The sequence below is a fragment of the Triturus cristatus genome, chromosome 3_2 (genome assembly GCF_964204655.1).
Source record: "Triturus cristatus chromosome 3_2, aTriCri1.1, whole genome shotgun sequence".
NCBI lineage: Eukaryota > Metazoa > Chordata > Amphibia > Caudata > Salamandridae > Triturus > Triturus cristatus.
This window is the reverse complement of record NC_140584.1, coordinates 651,384,602-651,401,001: the sequence shown is the minus strand read 5'-3', so window position 1 is coordinate 651,401,001 and position 16,400 is coordinate 651,384,602. Positions and strand designations below refer to the sequence as shown.

The following is a 16,400-nucleotide window of genomic DNA, read 5'->3' as shown; positions in this document are numbered from 1 at the left end:
CACCGCCAGGGGTGGGTATGCATGTGTAATTTGTCATCACACCCACATGTGGTGTGTCATGCAGTGGGGGAAGGACATCCATCCTCATGGGAGTGGGACACTGCTGTCAGTGATGTGTTGTCATGGCACTATCAACATAGTCGCACATTGTGGATACCTTCATGCACCGATGGAGTTTTGCTAATGGGAGGATGATGTACACACCCCCATGTCTCTGTCCACTGCTGGGAGTCCTCTGCACCCACCCCTCATATGTCTGGGCACTGCTGGGGGTCCTCTGCACCCACCCCTCATCTGTCTGGGCACTGCTGGGGGTCCTCTGCACCGACCCCTCATATGTCTGGGCACTGCTGGGAGTGATAGGCACCCACGCCTCATATGTCTGGGCACTGCTGGGGGTCCTCTGCACCCACCCCTCATATGCCTGGGCACTGCTGGGGGTCCTCTGCACCCACCCCTCATATGTCTGGGCACTGCTGGGAGTGATAGGCACCCACCCCTCATATGTCTGGGCACTGCTGGGAGTGATAGGCACCCACCCCTCATATGTCTGGGCACTGCTGGGGGTCCTCTGCACCCACCCCTCATATGTCTGGGCACTGCTGGGGGTCCTCTGCACCCACCCCTCATATGTCTGGGGACTGCTGGGGGTCCTCTGCACCCACCCCTCATATGTCTGGGCACTGCTGGGAGTGATAGGCACCCACCCCTCATATGTCTGGGCACTGCTGGGGGTCCTCTGCACCCACCCCTCATATGTCTTGGCACTGCTGGGAGTGATAGGCACCCACCCCTCATATGTCTGGGCACTGCTGGGAGTGATAGGCACCCACCCCTATGTCTCTGTCCACTGATGTGGATAGTAGCACGACACCCACCCACCCGCCCACACGCTCTGAAGGCCTGGGTATGGGCCGTACCCCAAATGTTGGGGTGCCGTAGGGGTACGGCACGTACCCAGGCCTTCAGAGCGTGGGTACGGGTCGTACCACGCCTACCCCTACGTCGCCCCAACAATGGTGGTACAGCCCGTACCCACGTTCTGTAGGCCTGGGTACGGGCCGTACCTCTACGACACCCCAACAATGGTGGTACGGCCCGTACCCACGCTGTTCAGGCCTGGGTACGGGCCGTACCACCATTCTTGGGGTGACATAGGGGTACGCGTGGTGCGACCTGTACCCACGCTCTTCAGGCCTGGGTACGGGCCGTACCACCATTGTTGGGGTGACGTAGGGGTACGCATGGTGCGACCCGTACCCACGCTCTTCAGGCCTGGGTACGGGCCGTACCACCATAGGGTACGGCCCGTACCCAGGCCTGAAGAGCGTGGGTACGGGTCGCACCACGCGTACCCCTACGTCACCCCAAGAATGGTGGTACGACCCGTACCCAGGCCTGAAGAGCGTGGGTACGGGTCGCACCACGCGTACCCCTACGTCACCCCAAGAATGGTGGTACGGCCCATACCCAGGCCTGAAGAGCGTGGGTACGGGCCGTACCACCATTGTTGGGGTGCCGTAGGGGTACGGCCCATACCCAGGCCTACAGAACGTGGGTACGGGCCGTACCACCATTGTTGGGGTGATGTAGGGGTAGGCGTGGTACGACCCGTACCCACGCTCTTAAGGCGTGGGTACGGTGCGTACCACAATTGTTGTGGTGACGGGACGCGTCCACGTCCACTTCCATTGTGGCGGGACGCAGGCCTTGGTGGACACGCCCCCCCCGGAGTGACCAGTCCCTGGAGGTACGGTATGTACAGGGCATGTATACATTTTGCCTTGGGTGGGGGTTATGTTTCCTGCCCCCCACCTTTGCCCCTGGGTGTTGTTCTGACCTTCTGCGGCATCTGCGTCGGTTCCTGTGCACCAGGTCGTAGGCTATGAGGGCCGGGATGACACGTAGGATGGGGTCCATGACTGTCCGGCGCGTACAGGTGCTCCTTCCTCGCGTCGTCCTCAATTTCCCGGCAATTTTTGGCTCCCGTAAAAAATGCTACGTGCGGAGTGACGTAGGCACGAATCGTACTTGATGGTTCGTAAAACGCTGCCTAACACCGTCCGGACGTCACGTACGCGTTGTCCCGGATCGGTATTGTGGGTATATTTTAGCCGGTCGGTGTTTTGTACTAATCGTACGGAAGTAGTATTTCTGTACGAATCGTACTTGCGGGTTTGTAAGGTGGTTTTCCCGGGTATGAGTCAGACGGAGAAAACGCTCCGTACGACGGTTCGTACCCGGGTTTTACAGGATCGGAATCGGCACCCAAGTGTCTGGAAATGGAATATAAGAAGGGAGGATGAGACCCTCACATTTGTCATCTGCCAAGTAGCCAGATGGGCTGTGTGACAAGGAGAAGTTCTGCCCCAGGACTTGGGACAAAGGCCTGCTAGTCTCTCTGCTAGGTGAGGGGACATCACGCAGAACACCAAGTTCACCTGCCCTGGAACCTGAAGCACCAACGCCTGCCTGCTTGCCAAGACTAGTAGGCCCTGTGTGGAAAAGGAAAGTGTTGGAGGGAGCGAGGTCCAGTGCGGAGCCCTGCGAGAGGATTCCCTGAGCCAGGTATGAGAATGTGCACCAATCGGGTCATTACCCATGGGCTGTTGGCTCTGCAAACCCCGCATGCCGGGAGTGGGCTGCTGGAGACAAGAGTGAAGTACCATGTGGGTCTGGACGAACCTGTATCGCCATGCTGCGACGACCCAGTATGCCAGAGGCGGCCACCGGTAAAGTTACCACTGCTGGATCGCTGAGACCAATGACCATCTTGGTGTGGGGGTATTGCCCAAGTACTTTGGCAACTCCATATGCCAGGAAGGGCTGCCAATACCAATGTGCTAAAAGATTTGGTTCATTACCCGAAGGAGAGACTGAGGCTACATTTGGTCGGTTGGACTCGCATTGCGAAGGAACTGTACCTGACTGACTGAAGGGCTGCTGAAGACACTGTGGAAAACATCGCAACCTCACTGGCCTCTAGTCAGGAGCGTAGAAAGGCTTTTCCTCCTTCCCCGCTGGCTAAAGCCAACTTACCGCATCTTCAGGAGCTGCCATGACAACTAAGAAAGACTTCAGCAGTGCCACTCAGGAAAGAGAGCATGCGCCGCTGGGCGTTCCTGCTTGAGCTGCAAGCAGCCCGACTTCTCCGAACTAAGCAGGACTTGCGAGTTCTCACTCTGAGGGCACCTTCTGCGCCACATGACTCCTCTGTGCTACCAGAGCAGGTAATACGTGAATTATGCCAGTGGGGCCCAGGGACTCAATAGTAATGATGCTGAGGCACCATAGACACTTTTGACTAAAATCCTGGGGAGTCAAACGGGAAGTCTTGAGTGTGGCCTAATAGTCTGCATTCCCTGGATGCAGCCACCATTGAATAGGGAATAACCCCAAACACATTACCAGAAGAAGGGTGGGGCAGGGATATGCCTGACAACTACTACAGCCCCGACCTAAAGGGGGATTGTGTTGTTGCACTGGACTGCATGGACGGGTCTGGACTGCATGATGACCCCCCACCTGGCACGCATCATAGATGCGTACCAGGATAGCACCGGAGGATTTGGCCAGGTAGTGGGGATCCTCAAGGACATGCAACAGGAGCCCGCATGGAGGCCAAGTGGGATGCCCTTACTGCGGTGCATCGGGACATACTCCAATGCCTCCGCCAGATCAACACAAAACTATCCACACCTCCCTGTGTGGCCACAACATCTGTTGCAACACCATCTGCCAGCGCCACAGGGAGGGAAGAGGACTCTGGCGGAGAGTCCCCTACACCGCAGAAGCCTGCAGCTGAGGATGCTCCCCACCCCCGGAAGAAGAGGGGTCATCCGAAGAAGGACATGTGAGAGGCAGATGTCCCAGCACATCCCCCAGGCCTCTAAACCTTTTCTGGACAATGTTCTTTGTGCGCAACCCATTCACCTTGTCCAATCACACACAACTCGCCCACATGACATGGAGGGTTCATGTTGGGCCAATGTAGCAGATAACTGTGGACTTTACTCTGGACATTTCATCTACTAGCACTTCCAACTCTAATGTGAACTTTGGATTCCAAAACCAATGTACAGCACCCACCATCCTGTGCACTTCCCTCACACATGTTTGAAAATAAACTCACCAGTACACCATACTTGCCTCTGTTGTGATTCCAACTTGTCATGTGTCAGGGAGATGTCGATCTGCTACACAACACAGTGCATGCAAAATACTGCAACAATGTGACCAACGTAAGGTGAGTCATGGTGATGTGACACATGTGAGGGAGACACACCACTATGGCACCACAACACATACTCACCATGGCCATGTTACTCATCCCACACAATGTTGACCTGAAACACAGTGGCATGTACAGACACAACACCAACCCCAGTCAGTGGTAACAAGTCCACAGGTGAGGTAAGCAGATGTCAGTCAGATGTGGGAAGACAGACAACGCACATAACAAAGCGTAGCACAGGTTCATTACACATCAGCAACACGTTTATTCCACAATAGCTGCACGGTAATTCTACGTAACAGTGGACACACGCTCACAAAGTGTTGGAGAATTGAAGTCCAGAGATGTGTGTTACATCACTTGATGGGAATTGACAACTTCCACACTGGTGTTGGATTCTGGGTGTTGGGGGTCAGTGTTGACCAAACAACAGGCAAACTACCCTGGAAAGGATAGACACAAGGCACAGTCAATAGCACAGCAGAACAGGAGAGAAATGCAATACACATGCACAAAACATGTCGCAAGAAACCTACACAAAAAAAAGTTAGCAGTACTACCCTATTGTGGAGTTCACACCACCTGAATGGACACATCACTGCACGCATCCAGTCAAGTGGCACACAGACACACTCAGACAGCAACAGAGCTGCTACAACACATTCCAGGTTACCTCCATACATTGATATAACAACCCTGGAAACTCACATTCAGGTGAAGAAGTTGTTGATGAGCTGTGAGTGGACGTCACCCTCATCCTCATCATCATTGGCATCTTGGCCCAGGCCGGGATCCTCCACAGGTGCCGGAGGTTAGTCATCGTCATCGTCATTCTGGATAAGAGGCACCTCCTTCCGCACTGCCATGTTGTGTAGCATGCAGCATACAAGGATTATTTTGCACATCTTTGCAGGCTCATATGGGAGGGCCCCTCCAGTCTTGTCCAGGCAGCGAAAGCGGCTTTTCAGGAGGCCGAATGTCTGCTCAATCACCCTCCTGCTCCGACCATGTGCCTCATTGTAGCGCATCTTGGCTGGTGTCACAGGGTTCCGGAGGGGTGTCAGCAACCACGGCATGCTGGGGTATCCGGAGTCACCTACACACACAAAAAATGAACAAGTAGCTGAGTTTTGTAGGAGTGAGGAAGACAACATTGACAAACACACACAATGAGAAACAGTCAGTATACACCAACAAGCTAGGCATGCTGAGCTGGCATCTGTGACATCAGCGTTGCTATGCGACTACTCCTCATTATGTAGGCATCGTGCGCAGAACCAGGAAACCGTGCACACACATGTGTGATAGACATGTCAGCAAGACATACCACCAGAGCATTGATGGAGTGGTAGTGCTTCCTGTTCCGGTATGCCTGCTCATGTGCCTGTGGTGGTATCAGGGCCACATATGTCCCATCAATAGATCCGATGACGTTCGGCATCCTCCCCAGTGTATAAATGGCATCCTTTATTTCAGGGAGTTCAGCTGGGCCAGGGAACTTGATGTACAGGTCTAGGAAATGCAACATCCCCTCCAAGACATCGCGTAGCACCCGACTAAACATCGTTTGTAACATACCACCAGCAGTAGCCACAGTGTACTGGAAGGTACCAGTAGCAAAGAAGTGCAGGGCTGCCATCACCTTCACCTCTGGGGTCAGTGCTGTAGGGTATGTCCGGCCAGGTAGCAGATGTGGCACCAACTGCTCCGCCAGCCCCTCAATCAGTGGCCTGGTGAAGCGGTACCGTCTGATGCAGTCGCGTTCCTGCATGGTCGCATGGTGTGGGAACGGGCGATGGACAGCTGGTGCCCTGCAGCACAGAGATGCACAAAGGAAGATTGTCAGTTCATCCACCCATGTGGCCATGACCAGGCTCACTATCACATGCTACATCATGACATTCACAATGTACTGAGGTGTGTGCTGTTCGGCATGGACACATATGTCACCTACATGACCACCACCTCACATCTCAATTCCACATGTCCACATGAGTCCCATGTAGTGCAATGGTCAATCATCTGGCTGTGTCACCCAACCTATGTACTGCTGCAACGTTCAAAACACACACCACAGTGACAAGTGAGGCCTGATGTCTCCCAGGTATCACAGATCTTTGCCACGCAGAAACCCAGGGTTCCTGTATTGCCACATCGACACAGCAATAGACATAGCGTAGCACGTACACACCACAAGGCAAGCGTAAGTCCCACAGGTAGTGGCCACTGTTGTTCCTGCCGGCCCTACATGTACGTCTCTTAGACACACACACCATCAAGGTTGATGCATATACCACATGGATGTGGAGACTGTCACCCATTGGGCACATTTGATCAGACTCATCTGAGACACAACATGCACACAGACTGTGGCTGCACATCAGTATTGTGGCTACCGGTCTCACTGTGACATACATGCCATCACCCCCAGGACTCAGGGTGTATGTGACATGTCCTAAACATATCCAATCTGAAACTGTGTCCGTGACTCATGCCCATTACTGTACAATTGCACATCACAGTGGTAATGTGCACAACACACAAAGGATTCTGCCCCCATGTATACGTGCACAGCCTAGGAGTGGCTGCACAAAAGTGCCACCCAACAAACCATATGTGCCCCCCCCAAACACCCAGGGAGTGCAGTCTTACATGCCATGGGACACTGTGTGGCCAATGCTGTAGTGTGGTAGGTGTGCACAGGTGTCCCCGGCCAGTAAATGTGTGTTGCATCCGTAGAATAGTCACACCAATGAGGTCCGACGCGGGTGACAATGCGTACGCATTGCACGGTTCATGACCGGGCCGTGCGTACGCTTTGTCATTGACTGCAATGAGGTCCGACGCGGGTGACAATGCGTACGCATTGCACGGTTCATGACCGAGCCGTGCGTACGCTTTGTCATTGACTGCAATGAGGTCCGACGCTGGTGACAATGCGTACGCATTGCACAGTTCATGACCAAGTCGTGCGTACGCTTTGTCATTGAATGCAATGAGGTCCGATGCGGGTGACAATGCGTACGCATTGCATGGTTCATGACCGAGCCATGCGTACGCTTTGTCATTGAATGCAATGAGGTCCGATGCGGGTGACTATCATGCATACGCGTCGGGCAGGCATGGACCGAGACCGGCGTACGCCTTGGCCATTGAATCGTATGGAGACGGGTGCGTGTGTATCTTCAAAATACGCGTTGTACAGTCAGTTGAATGAGCCGGGTGCACCCATTGGCTCCGGACTGTCATGGAGACGGATGCGGATTCAAAACTTGTGCGAGTTGTGCACTGGAAATTCAGTTGGATGCCTACAACAATGTTGCAATTTCAAGTGTTTCATGAAGGTGAAGATTTGAACAATGCGGAAGGCGTGTACGAGTCGTACATTTAAATGGATTGGCCAGATTCATAGAATGCAACCGTGTTGGACCTATCACTTGGGACACATGGCACAGATTCTGCCTCTGAAGCACAGATATAAGGCTGGCTGGTCCCCAGGGTGCTCACTTGCCTGCACTACATGCTACTGGACCACATCCCTGCTACCACTGCTGCTGTCTCTGCATCCTCTGGCTCCTGCTATGGCACGTACTCTGGAGAGGGCCCCAGCCTTCACTGAGGAGGAGAACCAGGCCCTGCTGGACGGGCTCCTTCCACAGTACAGCAAGCTCTATGGGAAACCAGGGGAGCAGGCGAGTGTGCAGTCCACTGCCTTCCTAATTATGCATGTTGTCTGTCTGGCAGTACTGGCAGTGTGTACACCAGTGGCAAGCATTCCCACTGACTACTTTCACCCCCCAATGTGTGTAGGTACATGTAATGAACAGGTGTCCTGCTGCTAAAGTGCATTAGTGCAAGATTAAACTATCCAGGCATTGTTAACATGTCAGACATGCAGGGCATTTGTCCTTCACCATGGTTGCACTACCTGTGTAACTCATTTCCCTTTGTGATGATGACATGTCTATCCAAATGTGTGCAGCACGAATATGGGGCATGTGTGTTAATGTACTTTTCACTTTGTCATCCTCACAGGTTGATGCCCACCAGAAGCAGGAGATATGGCTGACCATCGCTCGGGCTGTTCGTTCGGTGGGGGTCTACAAGCGCCGGATCCGCAACTGATAGAAGAGGTGGCAGGACCTTCGGGCTGGACCCGGAGGATAGCCAGAGTCCAGCTGAAGCTGTCACCTCCACGCAGGAGGGGTGGACACCAGACCCTGACTCCCCACATGCTCCGGATACTGGCGGTGGTCTTCCCGGACCTGGATAGGCAGCTGAAGGCCAGACAGCAGCAGGAAGGGGGTAAGTCCATGCCTAATCTGTGTACTATGTCTGACATGCTATTTTCAGTCTTTTGGCCTGGTCACACTTCCACATTACGTAGGTCTTGTAGTCCAATACTCAGGTCCCTCAATTGTGTGATGCACCCTCCTCATCTGTTCCACAGGTGTGGCCCCTACAGTCTGTTGCTTGTGTCACTAGGGCACTGTGTCCCTGCAGTCAGCTATGCTTCAGCTACCGGACAGCATCTGTTCCCGTGACTCTGTTGTGTGTGTCATGGGTGGGTCAATAGTTTACACACTGCCTGATATCTGACATGTGATGTGTGTGGGCCCTTGAGATGTGTTCCAATTGCTGGTCTGACTCACCACATGTGGCTGGGGTATTCCAGACAAACCCATGTAGCAGGGGACTCCAATTTTGGGGCCTCAGGAGTATGTATATCAAGTATGTCACACTTGCTTAGCCACCTGACTACTGTCCAGGGCCAAACACTGTTTCATGTAGACCTGGCCAGTCATACCTCCTCAAGGGCATTTAGAAACACTCTGTAATCCCACTCCTGTGTATGAAATTACAGGTTGTGCTTAGTGACATGTGTCCTCAGGTGTCTGCATCTGTGTCTTTAGGGTGTGGCTTGTTGTTACGTACAACTGGGGTGTCCATGATTCAGATGGTCAGCATGACATCTGAGATGTGACTGTGAGAGACAAGACCTGTGTGATATATAGGTGTGTGATCATCTGACAGCGCACAATGGTGTATGCAACTGTGTCCTTCATGCAGCTGGGTTACATGTATGGCAAACTGTGATGTGTTAATGTACAGGGAGTTGTGTTTGCAGAGACTCATATGTCTGATTTGCATGATGTGGGGTCTTCTGGGTCCTGTATATGTTGTTTGCGGGGGATGGGCAAGTGCGCCGGTCATCTGCAGAGTTAGCTTTACCCCTGAGCTAGGATTGTGAGATAGTGCATATTGTTGTTGTCTGGATGCCCTGCCCCTGTGACAGGAGACAGTGTTGAATGACTTTCAGGGCATCCAAGTGCCATGGTATTTAACTTGCTATGAGTGATCCTGCATTGTGTTCAAGTGTGCACCATGCACCCCATTGTGGCATTGCCCATCAGGACATGAGAACATCACAGTGTGTGTTGCTGGCATGCATCACAAGCATGTGAAATGAGTCTCTGCCCATCCCTTCATCCGGACACCTGTACTGAGTCAGTAGCAAGAGATGTGCTGTGTGTATAGTCACATACTCATCTTTTAAGGCGGTAATACAAGGGAGGGCTATCAGCGTGACAGTGGGAGCTAGACAGGAGACCCAGAAGTCCCTCACAGATACGGAACGGAAAATAGATAAACTAGAGCAGGAGGCAGCGCACGATAGGGGGAAGCAAGAGGCACTTCAGGAAATACGTATCCAACATGCGGTGCTTTTAGAATCCCTTCGCACCACAGACTATCAGCGAATCAGCGATACACACAGAGATGCCACAACGAAGCGGATAAGTCAGGAGCGCATTTGGCTAAATTGCTGCAAGATGACCCCCCTGCCATTATGATTAGGGAAATTAACACTCCGGAGGGCGATACAGTTTACACCCAAGATGACATTAATACAGCCTTTTGCAAATACTACGCCACACTTTATAGAAAACCTGCACATAGTGCGGACGCACAAATAGATGATTTCCTCCACGAGCTGCCGTACCCACGACCGACCCCAGCAGCTCTGAAGGACCTCTCAGGCCCAGTCACTAAGGCTGAAATCAAGGCAGCAATTAAAGAACTTCCCCGTAGCAAAACCCCGGGGCTAGATGGGTTGCCTGCAGAATTCTTTGACACCTACATGGACTCCCTCCTGCCCCACCTAGAGCTTTTGTATAACACGGCACTGGAAAAGGGAATATTGCCACTCACGACGGCACAAGCACTGGTGGTCACTCTTCCGAAGTCAGGTAGGGACCCCACTGACATGGCGAGCTACCGTCCCTTATCGCTTTTAGCAACGGAATACAAAATCCTTAGCAAGATCCTAGCAAACAGACTCCTGCCTCTCCTGAATAAACTGATACACATAGACCAAACGGGTTTTCTGCCAGCCCGGAGCACGTCCCTGAATATCAGGAGACTGCACTACCTTATGTCAGCTGCCCCACCATATCACACTCATGCTGGCTGCTTATCCCTAGATCTCCGCCAAGCGTTCGACACGCTGAACTGGGAATATATGTTTAAGGCACTTGAAAACTTTGGACTGCCGGAGGACTATGTTAAATGGCTCCGCCTGCTATATCACGCCCCTACTGCCCGTGTCCGCACCGGAGGTCAAATCTCAGCTGAATATCCAATATTTTGTGGGACGAGGCAGGGATGCCCGCTCTCGCCACTCTTGTTTATACTAGCGTTAGAACCTTTGGCGATTAAAATACGAGTGGCTGCACAGGCGATGGGCATTCCGATCGGGCCTACCATCCACCTCTTCTTGGCATATGCAGACGACATTATTTTATACCTCAGGGACCTGAAGTCGGATATGGCGCCTCTGGCAGAGATATTTACTACATTTGAACGTATATCTGGTCTGGCCATTAACCCAACAAAATCTTCCGCCTTTTTCTTTCAAGAACAGGCGCTACCCACGGATATGTCATTCGGGCCCATGTCAATACCAGTCGCTCCACATACCTTCAAGTATCTGGGCATGCATATCTATCGGACGCCCACTGATCTGCTAGACGGCAACCTACATAGAGCAATCAGAGCCCTTAGGTCTAGCATTGCCTTTTGGACCACATTGCAGCTGTCAGTAGTGGGTATAGTGGCTATAACAAAAATGGTGGTTCTTCCGCGGCTGATTTACTAATTCTTGAATTTGCCGGTGTTACTCCCACAATGTACTTTTAAGCTCTTAAACGCTATGTTGGTGGATCTCATCTAGGGCACTGGTAGACGTAGGATAAGCCTCCAAAAGCTTCAATTGGGCACGGACAAAGGGGGCCTAGGGGTACCAGACCTTAGGGTATATTACTATGCTTGCCAGCTGCAGTGGCTATCCTATTGGACGGCCGGACACAACCTCCAAGAAATAGGGTACATGGACCGAGATGTTGCAGGAGGCGCCTTACATGCACTTCTATTGCCAAGATGTAAACTCCCACAGCAGCTTCCTTCCTACCCTGTTGCGCACGGCGTTACAATGCTGGAAAGCAGCCCTCCTTTACACGCGTACACATCCAGCTTTACGCCGGCAACATCCCCCTAGTAGGTATACCACTAACAGCTGGGCGTATTACGAAACTCGCCATTGCCCCATGGACCGACGCAGGAGTCCACACGGTGTCGGATTTGATCCACGACGGCAAGTTACTGGACTATGGCAACTTTGTTAGGGAGACGGGGTGCCCGAGCATATGTACATACTACATGCAGCAGTAACACAAGTCGCATTGGGCTCCACAAAGTCAGGAGCCAGACACAAACGAAGTGGTTAAAATGCTATACTACATGGGGAGGGGCAGGCACTTGGTAAGATGGCTATAAGTTGGGATCCGAGCTCATGCGGGGATAGCCCTCAATACGTTGCGAGCCATATGGTCGGAAGATGTAGGGCGGGGCCTGAACGATAAGGAATGGGAAAAAATGATAGCACACCCTAGAAAAAGTACAAGAAATGCAAAATTCTAATTTATTCAAACCATGATACTGCATAGGGCCTACCTTCCTCCCCAAAGGCTAGACAAAATGTTCCCGCAAACGCAACACCACTGCCCCAGATGTTATGAAGTGGGAGCCGATTTAGCTCACATGATATGGTCCTGTCCACACTTGGGGAGTTTTTGGGATTTGGTCGGACGACACGCAAAGGGACGTGACCTACACCATAGAGGAATGTATACGGGGTTTCCATAAGTCCCCCTCAAAACACAAAGTGCAATATAGGTTTATAAACTTGTCATTACTCCTCGCAATACGGGCCATCACCATGCGGTGGAAGTCCAAGAAACCTCCCCCCACACATGTATGGCATAGCGCAATGGTTAGGTGGGGATGCGCTGAAAGCGCGGTCTTGAGATGGGAGGAGATCAGGGGACTAAGGAAAATCCAGATAGCATTGGAATGGGATGTAATGCTAGAAACGTTTAAACTGCAGGAAGTGGAAGTCGTGACACCACATAATAGCTCGCAATGATGACTGTGGGCCTTGGAACCAGTCCACAGACGCAACACAACACAACACTTACAATGACAGGAATAGGTATTAGTGGTCAATAAAAGATAGTACCGTATCTCAGAATAGGACTGCTTTGATTTGATAGGGACAATGTCTGCCGGAATCTGAGGACTGAGATTCCCTTAGGGAGGAATGCAACAAGATGAAGGACTGGAGGGAGGGGGTGGGAAAGTAAGTTGGGGATATTGGGTACAGACTGTTACTACCAAATTATTATGATGCACAGTGGACATTTTGTTCTTTTTCTTGCCCTTTACTAATGTGGATTTGATGCAGCACTGTAGCAGTATGAACCATTACAATGCTCAGAGTAACATGATCATGGTATGGTATATGTTGAAAAACTACTAATAAAATTTGTTTAAAAAAAATAGTGACATACTCATACATGTTCACTTGCATATCCAACTAATGTGTGGGTGGTGTATGTTGGCACATTGGGGTGTTAGCATCCAACATGCAACAGACATATGTGTGAAGGTCAAGTAGGGATATGTGTGCCATGGTTGATGTTGAGAATGACAATTGGCTTATTCTAAACAGTGTTGGCACTTTGAGCTGTGTTCAGCTGATGATGCCAGGGCTTGCCCTGTGATGTGATGTACTCACTGTGGTGTGTGCAATCGGTGCAGGTGACTGATGTTGTTCTCTTACTTCCTTTTCCTATCCAGATACATCCACGGCCACAGGAGGGGACAGCTCCACAGACCAGGAGGAGCCACAGAGCCTGACAGGGACAGAAGGAGAGGAGTCGGGGGGACTCAGTGGCACGGAGGGCGAGTGGAGCCACACAGAGGAGCCGTCAGCACCATCACCCCCAGCTGAGGGCCACAGCACCTCTGAGGATGACTCCCTTGTGGAGGCGGGTGTCAGCAGCCACCAAACCCCAGCTAGTGAGGTTGTCCCCGCCACCGCCGCCGCCACCACCACCACCACCACCCTCCCATTGGCTCCCATCCCAGAGGTCCCTGTAGGCTCGCGTGTTCGTGAGCATGTCTCCTTTGTGCCAGGCACCATACTCACTGCCTCTGTGTCCCCTGCTGCCCTGAGTGAGGAGTCTGTGGACTTACTTAGACAGATCCATGTAGGGCAGACGTTGATGCTGAATGTCCTCCATGCACACACAAGTCTGTTGACACAACTGGTGTCATTCATGGAGGGCATTTCCTTGGGCATGTCTGCCCTACAGAGGACCAATCAGTCCATGGCCTCCTCCCTGATGGCAGCAGTGTCCCTCCTCCAACAGTCCCACACCCCTCCTACCCCTGCACCACCCACTATTCCTAGCAGCCTACCTGTCCCAAGCACACAAACACCCAAATCAAGGTCTAGACGTGCACACAAGCAAGAGCAGGGGACTGATACCACACTCACAGGGGCTGGTTTGCAGACACACACACAGTCATCCACAACCACTCCGCAGTCCTGCGAGACCTCTCCCTCCCAACCCCCTTCCCTTGCATCACCTGCAACCCCATCTCCCCAGAAGCTCTTCCTGTGTGACCTTGGTGTCTTCCCCACCGACCCAGCAGATCCTGATTACAAGGGGAAGAGGAAGTCCCCACACACAGAGAGGAGTGCCCCTCACACCCGGACACCCTCCCCCAGGCACAGTCAGACTGAGACCCCCATACGCAAGTTCCCCCGGAGCCGAAAGCTCCAAGGCAAAGTCTCCGTCCTCCATCCCCCAGGCCACCACTCCAGAGGTTCCCCGGCCACTCCCTGCCCTGGGTTCCCCCACCCACAGATACACCATCCCGAAAATGCTAAAGCCATCCCCCCCTACCACTTGCTCCTCCACACCTATTCAGGCAGTTAGTGCCACTGATGTGGGGACCGTGTCCCTCCCCCTGTCCTGCCGACCTCACCTGCCACCCATTCCGCTCCCATGGATATAGGCACTGCAGTGGAGTCCACGACCACCCCGTCTGACTTGGGCACTGCAGTGGGGACCCAATCCACTCCCTCTGACCTGCCCACTGGAGTTGTGCCGGCACACACCCCATCTGACTTGTGCCCCACAGTTGTGACAGCACCCACCACTTCAGTCAGCTCCACTGCAGTTGCAAGTGTCTTGCCTGCATCCACCACCTCTTCACTGCCTCCTTCTGCTGCGCCCTGATCCTGTCCCTGCGGTGCCTGGCCTGCCTCCATGTATGCCCCTCCGAGGGGATGACCCCGGTCCTTAGCAGTGCAGGCAAGCAAGGTGTGACAATTGTCACTCTAGTTCACTCCTTGGCATTTGGACACAGACTGGCCATTGGCCTTTTGTTTGAATGAACGTTTAACTTCTAATATGCTGAATAAAGCTTTTTTCTTTATCCCAGTGAACTTGATTTAGCTGTACATTATGTTGATGACGTTTAACATGCCCTTGCACCTGTAATGCTTGGCTTCCAATGTTGAATACTGATGTGTTGCTGTGAGGTACTCCATGTGGTCCATGAGATATGTATCCTATTCTGGTGGGTATCCATGTCATCCTTTGCAGCTACCTGGGTGTGTCATGATCAACTATTTGTGGACATCTCTGTGAACATTTCATTTGCATAGTCACATCTCTGGCTTGCACCCATGCACATGTGATGTGCTTCCCATTGTCCAATTTGTCACTTCCACAGACTTTGTGCGCATCACCAATGGACCTACAGGTGTGGGCATCATTGGTATAGGAGCAACTGTGTCCTCCGTGCAACTTACTAGACATATGTTTTGAGTATGTGCAGATGACTTAGGGGAGATTCACGTACCGAGGCTGTTGTGACCAGAGCCTTCATTGTGTGGTAACTGATGGCTGACTGACCAAGTGTTCTGCAGACTCGAGTGAGACGAGCTGTGAATATGTTTGGCACAGCTGGGCTTCCACAGGAGTTGGGTCCCCTCAAGTAAGTGTGTTGTCCCGTGACAAAGCCTGGGCCCATGGTGTGTGTTGTATGAGCATATGTGTGTGTCCACGTCCCAGTTCATACACAGGCAGTGTTCCCTTGATATGTTCCTGTTGTTGATGCTTGCTGAGTGGTACTGGGTTCATCCCACTTCTTTTCCAATGGGCTACCAGATGTGTGGGTGCATGACACACTACTGTTAATTGGTGCATCATCATTGGGATTTGTCAGTTCTGAGTGGTGATGATGTTGTCAGACACAGATGGGACACAGTCAGGGTTCCCCAAGGCACTTGTTTATTTGCAAAATCATGTAGTTGTCCTCGGTAGTACCTTTCAGTGATTGAGACATTTGTATGTGTCTGTGACTGCTCCCACTTGTCGGGTTCATGGCTGCAATGTTGGCAGGTGTCAGCATGTGTGCCTTGCTGTTCTCCTTGGCTTCTGCATTGTCCTGGGACTGTGGCAGGGATTCTGAAGGTTACGTAAGCTTTGAAGTCAAGGCCATGTACCGTATAACGTGCAGTATGTCTGTCATTCCCCAGGGTTGTAAACTGTCCTTGTGTGATGTGTCTGTACACCTTAGTTCCTCCCAACATTCCTGTGTTTGTCATGGGTGCATGTGCAATGTCACATGTCCATGTGTGCTTCACAGATGCACATTGTTGCAGTTCAGGGTGTGTGGTGTTGAGGCTGGACTGATGTAAATGTTTGCATGGATGTTCCCCTAGCTCCCGTTTGTCCATGGATATGGGGCC

At 52.2% G+C, this 16,400-nt stretch overlaps 1 protein-coding gene across 1 annotated transcript in view; it reads left to right on the top strand.

Annotated features, from left to right (window-relative positions):
* Positions 1-15,079, top strand: part of LOC146857894 (uncharacterized) — an 87,729-nt gene extending 72,650 nt beyond the window's left edge. Inside the window, exons 2-3 of the mRNA XM_085646854.1 lie at positions 8,270-8,539; positions 13,430-15,079. Of these exons, the coding sequence (XP_085502980.1) occupies positions 8,296-8,539; positions 13,430-14,577 (1,392 nt within the window). The 5' untranslated portion in view covers positions 8,270-8,295 and the 3' untranslated portion in view covers positions 14,578-15,079. The remainder of the gene's footprint in view (positions 1-8,269; positions 8,540-13,429) is intronic.
* Positions 15,080-16,400: the final 1,321 nt, after the last annotated feature.